This window comes from Podarcis gaigeae (genome assembly GCF_964106915.1).
Source record: "Podarcis gaigeae genome assembly, chromosome: 8".
Classification (NCBI taxonomy): domain Eukaryota; kingdom Metazoa; phylum Chordata; class Lepidosauria; order Squamata; family Lacertidae; genus Podarcis; species Podarcis gaigeae.
In genome coordinates this window covers 51,728,626-51,742,845 of record NC_139684.1, presented here as the reverse complement: position 1 = coordinate 51,742,845, position 14,220 = coordinate 51,728,626, and the positions used below count along the sequence as shown (strand labels likewise).

The 14,220-nt window shown below is 44.3% G+C and overlaps 1 protein-coding gene across 2 annotated transcripts in view; it reads right to left on the bottom strand.

The window, feature by feature from the left end:
• Positions 1-14,220, bottom strand: part of GNAO1 (G protein subunit alpha o1) — a 167,957-nt gene that overhangs the window by 95,704 nt on the left and 58,033 nt on the right. For both annotated transcript variants that reach the window (XM_083749979.1, XM_083749978.1), the window contains exon 3: positions 1,760-1,901. In XM_083749979.1, the coding sequence (XP_083606105.1) occupies positions 1,760-1,901 (142 nt within the window). The remainder of the gene's footprint in view (positions 1-1,759; positions 1,902-14,220) is intronic.

Below are 14,220 nucleotides of genomic sequence, written 5' to 3'. Positions count from 1 at the left end.
CCTACCCCAAACTGGCATGATCACCAGTGTTGCTTCTCTGCATCCTTCTTTCACATCCGGTGTTGGCTATTGGAGACATGAGATGGCCAGGGACCACTGCAATGGCATCATCAGGGATGCCAGAAGGATTTTCCGGGCCTTCTACATTGCATTCAGATTGCAACCCTTGCATTAACACTCACCCAACCCCAAAACTATATTGACAAAAGCTGTTGCCTACACACATGTATTAACTTAGCCTAGCTCACCTCACAGGGCTGTTCTAAAGGGTGGGGAATACACAGCCTTTTGCTCCTGGGTGGAAAATCAACGTACAAATATATAATGCCGCTGACATATCATATAAACAAACCAGAAAAAGGAGCCTCTTTGCTTTAACCACAACGGTTACATAGCCCTGATATTTGCAGCAAAACACCAAAACAAACAGGTTTGCCGACCCTAATAAATAACAACAAGGGGGGAAAGTTGTGCCGTTTCGCAATTTTGGCATCTGGATGGCCAAGTCTCAGTCTAGCCTTCCTCACTTCAGATGTTCCCCTACCAACCCACTGAGGACAGTGGGGCTGAGTGAGGATGGGATGGGGTGGGGGGCTAGCAAATGCTGGCCTGCTCTTCTGCAACTGTAACTGCATGAGGGCAGGCGCTTGAATAAGATTCATGTGCAGAGAGTTTTCTTGCAAAATGGAGAGTCCTTTGACTGCACACCCCGAATGATATTGCCCAGGAAGAAAAGCAGCAACCCTGATTGTTTGCTACCTGCCGCTCATTTGTTTATGCCATTAATAGCCAGCCTTATTGTGCAGCTGTCTCCAACCTGGTGCCCCTCCCCACTTGCCTTGGTCCAAAATAGGTGGGGAATACCAGTTTGAAAAACGGTGTTATTGTGGAATGAGCTTTTCCTTCAAAAACCACTTAGTGTTCCATAACACATTCTACCCAGGCAGCAAGACTTTTCATACTGCAATAGCACCCGAAATAATAGTTTCTAATTCGGGCAGTTGTATACCTGCTGGTGGAGAGACAATGAGCATGGCTGTGCAAAATATTCAAATTAGTTCCAGAATCAGCTTGCATGTGCAACTGGAACATTGCAGTTTACATCCTATAGGCTTATGAGATATTAATTACTTAAATTTATATCCTGCCTTTCCTCCCAAAGGAGCCCAGGCCAGCAAACAACAAGTGATAAACAATTACAAACATATTAAAAATGTATGTGTACAAGTTGGTGGTTTTTTTCATGTTCCTGTCATTGCTGATAATCTATTTATTGTTGCAACTTATAAATTGGGACCAGCTTACTTATGAGATTGTCTTACCCCACATATATGCCTGCTTGACCACTTCAATCTGTAGAAGTGTCACTTTTACAGGCGCAACATAAAAATGTTCTGAATTTGTAAGATATCAGTCTTTTAGTGTGGCAGCTCCTACACTTTGGAACTCCCTGCCCACTGACACCAAGCAGGTGCCTGCACTGTGTTCTTTTCAGCACCTGCTAAAATACTTTTTTTTAGCAAGTCTAACCAGATGTGTAGAATGTGGATGCATGTTTTAATCTGTTTTCAGTTTTGCTGATTTTGTGTTTTGAATGTTTTGTAGAGTTGCTTTGTCACTTTTTCGCTGATGTTGTTTTATTCTCTTTGTAAACCACTTTGGGGGTTTTTAGACAACCAAGCCGTGCATAAATTCTATGAAACCAACCAACGAACAAACCAGCCCACTGCAAATCACTTGTTCCTGGGTTCTCACTTACCCTTCTCTCCTTGTCTCCATATTCCACGCCCAAAGTGTCCATTGCACGGACAATGGCTGCCAGTGACTGGATAGTGTTGCTATAGACCACAGGCTTGTACTGCTTCACATCTTCACCAGAGAAGCCATCTTCGTGGATGATCCTTTGGGAGAGGGGAAGGAAACAAATGAGCTTGTAAAAGTCTGAAATAGTGCTTCATTTACAATGAACCAGTTACAGATAGGTAGCCGTGTTGGACTGCCATAGTCAAAACAAAAAAAATTCCTTCCAGTAGCACCTTAAAGACCAACTAAGTTAGTTCTTGGTATGAGCTTTCGTGTGCATGCACACTTCTTCAGATTTACAATGAAGTCATTCCCAAACCAATCCCCAAGATTCTGCATAGTGTTAAGAGCTGGACAATGGACATTGCTTGCATTGTGTGAAAACTGGCTCCATATAAGCCTGGCTCTGGCTACTGAAAATTCTGAAGCATTCTTGGAAGAGAAGGCTGTTGATGGCTATTAGCCACGATGTCTATGTCTATCTTCTGCTTCCAGTTGCTGGAAATCAAAGGAGTGGAAAGAGTGGAAAGAGCTCCTGTGCTCCAATCCTGCTTGCCAGTGTCCCACAGGCATCTGGTTGGCCACCTTGAGACCAGGGTGCTGGATTAGATGGGCCTCTGGCCTGATCCAGTAGACTCTCCTTGGGTTCTGACCCCTGGAGGTGGTCATGGAAAGCTGGTGGGGATGTCAGAGCTGCTGGCCACATTCTTCCTTCTGTTGTTTATCAATGCTCATCTGATCTCTCTGTAGCTGCTAATTGTCCCTGCTCCCCCCTCCCAACCCTTAGGGGAAATTAGCAGCTAAAGGAGAGAGATAATGAGCACAGATAAACAATCAGCGGCTCTGTGGTCCCCTCCAGCGTCCTCTGCTCATCTCTGAGGGATTCTTCTGAATTCACAACACTCAAAGCCTGGTTTATATGTGGCTTCGTTTCATGTGTCAAGAAGGGGTGAGGAACATGTGCCCCCTCCAATGATACTCAATTACAATGCCCAGTATCCTCATCATTGGCCATGCTTGCTAAGGATGATGGGAATTGGAGTTCAGCAATATCTGGAGGGTGACAAGCTCCCCACCCCTTCGCATAAAGTGTAGCCAGACTCTCAGAGCATGAACTGTGAGAGGTCCTTACTTCTACCATGAAGTCACTACGTGAACATAAGAACAAAAGGAAAGTCCTGCTAGAGTAGGCCAAAGGCCCATATGCTCCTCCATCCTGGTCTTACAGTGACCAGCCAGATCCTATATGGGAAACCTATAAGCAGGATGTTAGCACAACAGCACTTTCCCACCTGAGTGATACTGCCTCCAACATACAAAGAGGCATACAAATAAAATGAAGAATTAATGAATGAAAAGTGAAGGCAGAATATGAATGCAACCAGTGGTAACTGAGGCAAACTTGTTGCCTTCCTTTGCAGCTTGTGGTCATGGCAGCAACATTAGGGGCATTTTCAGCCCTCTAGGCGGAACGCAATGACAATACACCGATGCCTCAGTATCTCCCCCTCTGCCCTTTCAAAATAAATCAGCCAGTCTTGCTCAGGTGAAGCTCAGCCTGGCTACTGGGAATAGGCATGCCACAAAATAACAAAATAGGCATGCACCACGACAACTCATCAGCAATTTTCATTTATGGGAATAAGCAAACACATTGCAGATGGCAATCACATGTTGGCACAAACAGCAGGTGGTGCCTGGGCCTGCAGAAACTCTGGAGGGAATTAAGCAAAACAAATAAAACTGTGTACAAGATGGGTTTTGGTTTTTTTAAAGGGGGAGGCGCAGAGACCGTGAACACTGCAACAGCTCAAGAATGCACAGAGCAGGAGGACAAGGTGTGTTGCTTAGGATGAGCCCCAAGGGTCAGACAGAGGGACTGGAAGGCTGTACTTGGGCCCAGAGCTTAAAGTTCCCCACTCCTAGCATATGCACTAAAAGGGTGGGGTAGAAATGTCTATATGCCTAGATAAAATAAAATACACATCCATTCACATAGCTAGAAAGCAGAGTTCTGCTAACTTGGATAGCTGTTCCTTCTTCCCAATATCTTGTATGCCTTCAAAAGACAAATTCAGGGAGGTAAAGGCTATCAATGGCTACTGTTCTTCCTCCACCATCAGAGGCAATGCACCTTCAAATGCTAGTTTTGGGGAACTGCAGGTGGGGAATGGCACTCAAGTCCTGTTTGCGGGCTTTGCATAGGGGCATCTAGTGGGGAACTGTGAGAACAGGACGCTGGTCTAGATGGGCCTTTGGCCTGATTGAGGAGAGCTCTTGTTTTCTTTTGTTGTAAAGTTAAGTGGAGTCTTTTAAAAAAAATAAAAATAAAAATACAGTTGTTGTTTTTTTAAAAAAACCATATTTGGTCAAAATGGCCACTTTCTTGCATAAGGAAGTATACCACAGAATCTGTAGAACTGCAAATTTTGTCTGGGTTTGGGATCATGCATTGTTGTTGGCAATGCAAATTCAGCAGGTTTGCATCAAAATGTGAACTGAAATAACACTGTCTCCTATTTCTAACGGTGCACACGGAAAACTGTAAGAACGTGTGTGTGTGTGTGTGTGTGTGTGTGTGTATGTAGGTGTGTGAAATAGCTAGAGCTAGAGAGATACTGGCAGTATAACATAATTCCTCTTGCTGATTTGTGGATGCAATTGCACAGTTCAGCGTTCAGCTGCCGTTCACTGTGCCCACAAAATTACACCCACAATTGAATGTGAGTGCAAAAAATTGAGGCTGTTTAAGTAATAAATGATTCCTGGTATTCCCTTGTCAGACAGCTGCCTTTGTTTTGAGTCACTCCTCAGAACTCCCTGTTCTAATACATCAAGGGCTTCTCTATACTGGTTTGTGGGGAACCTTTGGCCCTCCAGATGTTGCTGAATTGCAACTCCCGTTATCGCTGGCCATTGGTCATGCTTGCTGGGGCTGATGGGAGCTGTAGTTCAGCAGCATCTGGAGGACCAAAGGTGTGTGGGAGAGAGAGTGTGCGTACAGGTGTAGATAGGGATGTAGGTCAAAGGGACCTTGTCTGCAGTGCACATCATGCCAGGACACATTCTACTACCAGAGGTAAGAGAGAACACTGTCAAAATTCATTCCCATAACACAACAAATTCATGGAGTATAGTGCTGCCAATGGCTACTAGTCATGGCGGCCATGTTTTATCTCCATTGTCGGGGAGTAGTATGTCCCTGAATACCAGCTGCTGAGAATCTCAAGTGTGGGGGTGCTGTTGTGCTCTGGCCCTGCCTGCAAGCTTCCCACAGGGATCTGGTTGGTCACTGCGAGGACACGATGCTGGACTAGATGAGTCTGTGGCTGATCCAGCAGGCTCTCCTTATATGCAGGGTTTGGTGGTTTCAATTCCCTGGTGGCAAAGTTGACTCAGATTGTAGTCTGTTTACTCTGTTCCATGGAACAGTATGTCAGCATACTGCGGTCTTAGGTCCCTCTGTTATGATGCAAGAGCTGCATTTGCCAGCCTGGCACCTTCCAGATGTTTTGGACTACATGCTAGCTGTAGCTGCTGGGAGCTGAAGCCCAAAGCCTCTGGAGGGTCGGTGAAAGTTTTGTTAAAGTTTGACTGAACCCTGAGACAATACAAGGTATGGTGATGTTGATTCTTCTGCTTTCCAAATTTTTGCATTTATATTAAATGTTTTCTCTCTTTAAACCTAGGGATCTCTACCTCCCATTTCCATGAGAGCATGGTCTAATTGCAACATACTATACTGCAGCATCAATAGAAATGGGGCATGTGTACTAGAATTAAAGTGGTGGTGTGTGGGGAGTGGAACTGATATAGCTGCAAGCAAAACATTTAATGTAACATGTAGCTAGGCCCTGTGCTATGCAATGTGCATGTCTTGCTCAAGCTGGCAAAAAGCTCCCCCATTCCACGTCCCAAGCTCAGCTCTTACAAAGCTTACCCTAGCTTTATTGCTGATAACAATGGCTGCAGTATGTCTTGGCTGAGATATTTTGGGCAGGGAAAGTTACAAATGAAATAATAAAAAAGCCACGTGGTTGGCAATATTGACTATAAAGCTATCACTTGTCATATCAGTAAGCCCCATCCTTTCCATGAGCTTCAGCTTCTGTGATACCACAGAATGTCCACAAATATCCCTCCTGTTCAAAGAGAAGTCTGAGCCAGATAAAGCTGACACAGGAGATGTTGAGATGGCTACCTAAACCCTGGTCATACAATGTTGAGTTGGGAATGCCCACAATGCATCAATGATCATCTGCAGGGTTCTACTTGTGTTTGAGTAAGAACCCTTCATAGATCTTCCTCATGAAACATGGGAATATCAGGGTCTGAGTGAGCAGGGCCAACCCAAATAGGGGTGGTTGTGTACGTGCCCTCCACTTTTAAATATCAAATGTTGAGTTCGTGGAAGCAGAGAATCAGTAGGGCTTGGCAAAGGGAAATCTCACACATGGCCTATAAGGCAGGGCTAGCCAGCATGTTGCCCTCCAGATGTTGATGAATTGCAACTCCCATCATCCCTGCCTGTCAGCCATGCTGGTTAAAGCTAATGAGTGGTGGGTTCTAATAACATCTGGAGGGCATCCCCTTAGCTATGCCATGCCTTAAGGGTAAGGAGAGATTGTGCGCTGTTGGAGAATCCAAAGAGACATTGGAAGGCTGCATTCCTTAGTCTAATTCAAAATAACCAATTCTGTGGAAGGGTTGGCTACAGGTTTCAAGAAATGCAAACATTAAAATTTATCCAGCTGTCAAATGCATACTTAGCAAGGTTTAAAAGAGTGTGTTTCACAATCGCAATCTGCCTACTGACAGCCTCATCTACATTCCCTCAGTGTGTACATCAAGTGCTACCAGCAGTAGCGTCCCAATCCTTGCTTATTATTACATTGGCTCATGGTGCAGAATACTTGTAGCCAGGGCTGGGTGGGTGGTGGGAAGACTCAGCTGTATCCCATTGTCTCTTAATGGGCACTGTTTCAAGCAGCCCGTGATCAGCTGCTCTGTTCTGACCACAGAGCCTTTGTTAATGCCCATGAGACAAATGGCCAAAGGGCCCAGCTGTCTTTTTCAGAGCCCAGAGGATGGACCCTTAGAAACATAATCTTGGGTTTTGTAAAGCATTCAAATCTCAAGCTGATTCACAAACCCCAGAAATCAGAATATATAAGATGCTGCTGAGAAAGAACCAGAAATCTGCTCAGCAGTGGACTGAGGCCAGTGGCCCATCGAGGCCAGCATCCTGTTCTCACAGTGGGCAACTGGATGCCTGTGGGAATCCTGCAAGCAAGGCCTGAGTACAACAGCGCTCTCCCCTCCTATGACTCCCAGCAGCTGGTGTTCAGAGGCATGATGCCTCCAAGAGTGGAGGCACCAGAAAGGCTGCAATAAAACATTTCAAACAGTTCAGATACATCTTGAAATGGAAGGGAAACAACAACAACCACTCATCCTTAAAACAACCCATAATGGCTCAAGAAGGCACCACATGGGTTCCACATGGTCACAGTAATACTCAATCTCCATGTCATAACAGTTTTCATCACATCAAGATCCCAGAGAGAAAACCAGACATGTATGAATTGCCAGCTTTGCACAGTTTCCCTAGGGCTAAGGGTAATAACATGAAAAGGAAAGCATATTGATCAGCTCAGGATTTTTTTAAGGGGTGTGTGCTTGACAAGTCATAAAAGGATGCCTATCTTAGACCAGCAACCATTGAGACCCCAACTCCCCTTCCTCTAAAGATTTGGCACTCAAGTACAGCCTGAGCTGCCCAGAGAACTTTTCATTATGGGATGGTCTACATACAATATCAATCCACATATTGATGTATGTACATATTGAACTGAGCAACCCTAATCTCCGAGTGGCAAGAGACTCCAGGGATACTTGCCTTTTCTCAGGGTTTCGTTTCCTTGGGATGTAGGTCCATGGAGGCTGTGGGATCTTTATTTACACATATATACAACCCGAGTGTAGGATGGAGGGGCTCAGAGCATGAAAATCTTGCTTCCCTATTAGGTTTCCAGGGAAGCTCCAAGTCACAGCTTTGGGTCTGGCACAGAGCAAGGCAGGCCTCTGCTTCTCCAGATTCCAGCATCAGCCAAAACCTCTACTTCTCCCTCTCCCTCTCTCTCCCACACAGACCACCTTGGTTTATTGGTTTATTGTTTTCCACCTTAATATGATGTGGCATCCAGTCAGGTGAGGTGCAGATTTTCTGCAAACCTATCCTCTTATTTAGAGGGATGCGGGTGGTGCTGCGGTTAAACCACAGAGCCTAGGACTTGCCAATCAGAAGGTTGGCAGTTCGAATCCCTGCGACGGGGTGAGCTCCCATTGCTCGGTCCCTGCTCCTGCCAACCTAGCAGTTCGAAAGCACGTCAAAGTGCAAGTAGATAAATAGGGACTACTCCGGTGGGAAGGTAAATGGCGTTTCCATGTGCTGCTCTGGTTCGCCAGAAGCGGCTTAGTCATGCTGGCCACATGACCCGGAAGCTGTCTGCAGACAAACACTGGCTCCCTCGGCCTACAGAGTGAGATGAGTGCGCAACCCGAGTCGGTCATGACTGGACCTAATGGTCAGGGGTCCCCTTTACCCTTTTTATCCTCTTATTTGGTGATGTGTATATAATTCATGCATTTCTTCATAACAAGTACACCACTAAGGGCCTTGAACTTAGTGCTACATTGAATTCCTTCCAAAATCTCTGTAGCTTTTAATATTTCTTACATCAACACCTGATTCAGCAGTTGCCATTAAGTTTACTAAAAGTGTCCCTGAACAGCACTTTCAAATTGACTGGATGCTGGATACTCTATGGAAGGCTCCATCAAACCTGGATCTAGTCCTGATTTCTGAAAGTTCTTTATTATTTAACCTGTGACTCACATGGCCCTAGACCAGCCTTCCCCAGTCACCTGCCCTCTGGATGTTTTGAGCTACAATTCCCACCATTCTTGATTATTAAAATCATGTACCCATTGGTGGGTACCGGGCTGGGGAAAGCTGGTTTAGAACCATCAAAGAGGAAGACAGGGTTGGTGCAAGGCATTTAAAAGTTTAATTGCACTGGCCACCACTCGCTTCATGTTACATCAGACTTCTGATGCAATGTTAACAATAAAAACTGTTTTGAACAGCCAGAAAGTTTTTAGCAGGGATAAAACGCCTCCAGTCACAGAAGCCTCACCTGCTCCTATTTTAAAAATTAATCTCAGACTTAGGCCAAACAAAGTTGATTGGACCCTTCAGCACACAAATGGCTGGCACAACCTCTCCAGCAACAGGGCTTTCAAAGTTAGCAAAAGGTGAAAGGTTGCACATCCAAAATTCTGCCTCTGTGTGCACAGAGATAATTATATTGTATCAACCTTTGCCAAATGGGTGCCCTCCAGCTGTTCTAGACAACAGCTTTCATCAGCCCCAACTCAGGTTGGGTTGGAGAAAGCGGAGTCACGCCATCTGCTCTGCATTCACGATCCAGATTGCAATAAATGCATAGTTAGGGGTGCCGCTTTGCCAGGAGGTTGAAGGAAGGGGCAGAAGAAAGGAGGAGAGCTGGCCAGAGGGCTAGAACGTGGATTAGAAAAACTGAGCAGGACTGGATTGTTACGCGGGAGGGTATAATGCAGTGCTGTTTTGGGAGGCAGAAAAGAGAAGAGGCCTGGCAGGAAGGGCACCCCCTTCTCCCACAAAAATGCCTGGAAGGTCTTTCATTTTCATGGTATCTTAGCTTTCTTCTCCATCACGCCTGCCTTTGCTTCCTGCCTGATGCCACGCCCTGACAGCCCTGGGTGGCTCTGGGTTACTCATCCCAATTTGTAGTGATCAGGGGCTGTCCCACCCTGAAACCAATAAAATGTAGATCCGCCCCCTAGGTCCAATTTAGCTCAGGATTTGGACCTTGGATGAATCTGGTCTACAGCTCTAGATTTCAGTAAGTTTTACCCCATGTAGCTGAGCTGAAGCTGCTCTGCCTGGTGGAAAATTTCATCATAATGAAAATTATATTACTGTAGCTCAGACATTGCTAGCTGCTGTCCTCTTGCTGTTTTGAACTACAAATCTTATCAGCCCCACCAAATCTGGCTATGCAGGAAGGAACCACGTTAGGGATGGCTGTGGTAGTTAGGTAAAGGTAAAGGGACCCCTGACAATTAAGCCCAGTCATGAACGACTCTGGTGTTGCGGCACTCATCTTGCTTTACTGGCCGAAGGAGCCGACGTTTGTCCACAGACAGTTTTTCTGGGTCATGTGGACAGCATGACTAAGCCGTTTCTGGCGAACCAGAGCAGCGCACGGAAAGGCCGTTTACCTTCCCGCTGGAGCGGTACCTATTTATCTACTTGCACTGTGTGCTTTCGAACTGCTAGGTTGGCAGGAGCAGGAACCGAACAATGGGAGCTCACCCCACCGCAGGGATTCGAACCGCCAATGTTTCGATCAGAAAGCCCAAGTGGCACAGTGGTTTAACCCACAGTGCCACCTGTGTCCCTCGCTGCAGTAGTTACTTGCTCATTTACCTGCAGCTCAGAATCCAGAGTCCTGAACATGTAAAGATGTTTTGCTGTTGGGATGCAAAAGTCAGGAATCACCTCTTGACAGTAGCTTTGTCCTCTGGGAAGGTGAGCACCCAAATATAATTTAGCAATGTCACATATTTTGAGAAGGTGCCTACCTAAGCATAAATTGGTCAAAGGGTGTGCCCTTGGAAGGACAACACCTTCGGTGTCAATCAAAGAGAAGACACTTTAGTAGTTTTGTATCAGAAAAGCAACTGCTCTTCCAAAATAGGGAAACGATACCTTCTCTTTGGTAAAGGGACCAAGTGTCTTATCAGGAGAGCAATTCCTGGAATTCTACAGATTAGAGATGTACAAAAATTTCCTCTCTGAAAGCAATATACTAAGATATACTAATGTTCTTATCACTGTGCCAGTATGAATCCTTCTACCATGGAGACCTCTGACTACTACTAGTAGTACTATTATTTAAATTTCTATTCCACCCTTCCTCCTAAAGGAGCCTAGGGCAGCAAATATCAAAATGTTAAAAAGATACATTTTAAAGAAAATGGAGTTAAATCATTAAAAAAAACCTATTAGAAAGCATCAAGAAACAGTTAAAAATAAAACATCTACAAACAATTGCAAAACAAATGCACATTATAGCCCAGATTATAACTATAGCCCAACCTCAAACAGCACAGAGGGAAGAAGATATTCCTGTTTGCAGCAAATGGATCTGTGTCTTGGCATGTGCAATTACACTAGTACCTTGGTACTTGAACAGCTTGGCTCCCGAACAAATCGGCTCCCAAATGCCGCAAAGCAAGTGTTCCGGTTTGCAAACATTTTTTGGAAGCCGAACGTCCGACACAGCTTCCATTTGCATGCAGGAAGCTCCTGCAGCCAATCGGAAGCCACGCCTTGGTTTTCAAATGGTTTCGGGAGTTGAACGGACTCCCGGAATGGATTAAGTTTGACATCCAAGGTACCACTGTAGTACATGCAAGCATTTAAAAGCAGTGCTTCCCCCCCAAGGGGATACTCAAGAGTACACAGTACCGGCACTTAAAAAGTGTGGCACTTACTGTAATAATTTCATGGTGAGTACCTGCACCTATTTTTCTAGGAAAAAAGCAGTGTTTAAAAGTTAACAACAGGTACAGTCAAGAAAGCCCAAAGTATTTCCCACCTTGACTCCTGCCGTTCTTGTCCATTTTAATCAGAATTTGTTATGGCTAATTTTAAAAAGTAGGACTAGACTACCACTGAACTACGGCTAGCAAATTAACAACTTTGTTGTTGCAGTTTCCCACTTGAACAGGATTCAAGTGGTTAAAATATAGAAGTCGAGGCAAGGAGATATTCAAATTCCACAAGGACTATGGGCAAGAGTCCAGATTCTGAACAATCGCTGGAGGTAAGTTCACAGTATTTCAAAACAGGACCTACCAAACACAGCAACCTGCCCCAGCCTGGTGCCCTCGAGATGTTTGGGGCTGATGGTGATTGTGTTCTGAAACATCTGGAGGTAACCAGGTTAGGGAGGCTGAATATAGGGTCTATCAGGGTCACTAAGCAATTTCAGAAACTGGTGCATTTATTTACTTATATTTATTTATGGGGGTATTTATAAACCACCAACTCGTAAGAAAAAATATCACAGCAGTGAACACCGGAAACACAATCCAAACCGTTAAAACATCATGGAATCATAAAATACAGGGTCAAATGGCCAACAGTTAATTGAGTCTCTAAAAAGGCTTGACAAAACAGAAGCCTTTTCATCATGAGTCAATTTCCTTGCAATGTTCCAGCGGTCCACACTGCATGCCTCACAGGGCAGATATATCCTTCAGCAAGTAAAACAGAAGTCCTGTTAACTTCCCTAGAGCACTTTGAAGTCCATAAAGCCCACTTAGTGGTTAAAAGGTCTTTAATTCCATGAGCCATGATGCAAAGGTCCTGAATGGTGAACTCCTTCCAAAGTCACCTATATCAATTCCAGAGGTTGAATTTTTTTTGCAGAGACTGAGACAGCTGCAGATTCTACCAGCTGCCTGCCAGACTTCAGGCTCTGCATGTCCTGGGCTAATCAAGGAGCCTTTACCCTCTTTGCTTATTTAATGCAACAGATCACATAGGCTGATGCCAATCCATCTCCAAAATGCCGTTGCATCTCCCCATTCCCAATTTTTGTGTCCCGCTCAAGTTGATAAAATAACCCTCTCATTCTCCCACAGAGAAAGCAAATCTCATGGGGGGGGGGCGGGGATGGTCTCTGCGAGGTAAACATTGGGCTAATACGAATCTTAGCAAAACTGTACTTAATCGGATAAGCCTTCTTGGATTATCTGCCGCTATCACCTCTTCCTAGACAGCCATTAATCACCAGCTGATGCCTGGCACCCTTAACTTCCATCCTTTATATATAAACTTGACCAATTGAATCAGCACATATTTGGATCAAGGACAGAAACAAAGGAACGGAACCCTGTGGGGCTGGTTTCCTTTGACTGGCAGAGCAATAACGATCAACTGCATGTCAATCAAGAATTCCAAAATGCATATTAGGAGAGTACCTTTAGATAGGTCAATCAAAAATGTTACAAAATAGGGTACACATTTTTGCATTCTCCATAACTCTTCATCCAAGGAACATTAGCCAATGCCACCACCCCTCAGGCTCTGTTGATAAGTGTTCCAGAGAAATCAAAAGACTACATATGATTTCATGACATTTTGGCTGTCCTAATACATTGTGTTGGCCATAATTACAAAAAAAAATAAAAAATAATTCTACCCGGACTTTGGCTTTCAATTATTCAGCCTCCTTGAGTGCATGAGATGTTTTAATCCTGCTTCTTTAAAGAATAGAATGGTCTTTTAGATTTTAATGTATTGGTTTGGTTTGGTTTATTGTAAGTTGCTTTGAGTTACATTTTTAACTCGACTAATAAGTTAATTAATAATAATAATAATAATAATAATAATAATAATATGGATTTTGATTTTTTTTCTCAGTCAAACTTGTGTGACATGGAATATTTTAACACAGGTATTTCAGTCAACAATTTCATTTTTCCAGTTCCAGAAGAGCAGTCCTATTAGTTTGTTTGCTATACAAAAAGAAAGAAAGAAAAATTAAAATAAAAAAGAGTCCCATGGTGCCTAAAGACTAACATAATTGTTATGGCAAAAGACTCATTCATGTTTTTAATAGTCAATGACAGCAATTTTCGAAAGCAACTGGAACCAGTGGGGCTCCCAACTTTGTAGAGTTCTCTTTCCAATATTAAGAAAAGACATGGAATATTTAGGAAGATAGGAGTCAGAGCAGTGGCCCATTTAGCTTAGACTGCCCATACCACCTGGCAATGGTTCTTCAGGGCTAGGTAGGACTTGGTTCACATTTTAATATAAGACAAACTGAATTTATTCCTCACCCCTATGGACAGCACAGTGTAGACTTTGCTATCTGTGCAAATCTAAAGAACACACCTGAACACAGATTCATACAGGAAGCTGCCTTTTGCAGAGGCAAACCATTGGGTCCCTCTAACTCAGTACTGTCCACGCTGAAGGCTCATTACCTTTGCCCCATGCTTTCTAGGCACAAGGCCGCACTTTGAAGCTGATCTTTAAAGCCACACTTTGAAGTCCGAGCATTTGTTTGTTTTTGCACTGTCACTTTCCCTGCCTGCATGAACCCGCATTTAACAGCTGAATCGGAGCAAATGGCAATCCAGGGAAAACCCGAATTGCTGCCGAATTCAATTCAGAATGAAAGAGTGGATCTTCCTAGGGAAAGCAGTGGGACAAAAATAAAATAAAAGAAGTGCTAGGACACGGACCAAGAAAGCGCAGATTTGTGCCTAGAAAGTGTGGGGCAAATGATAGGT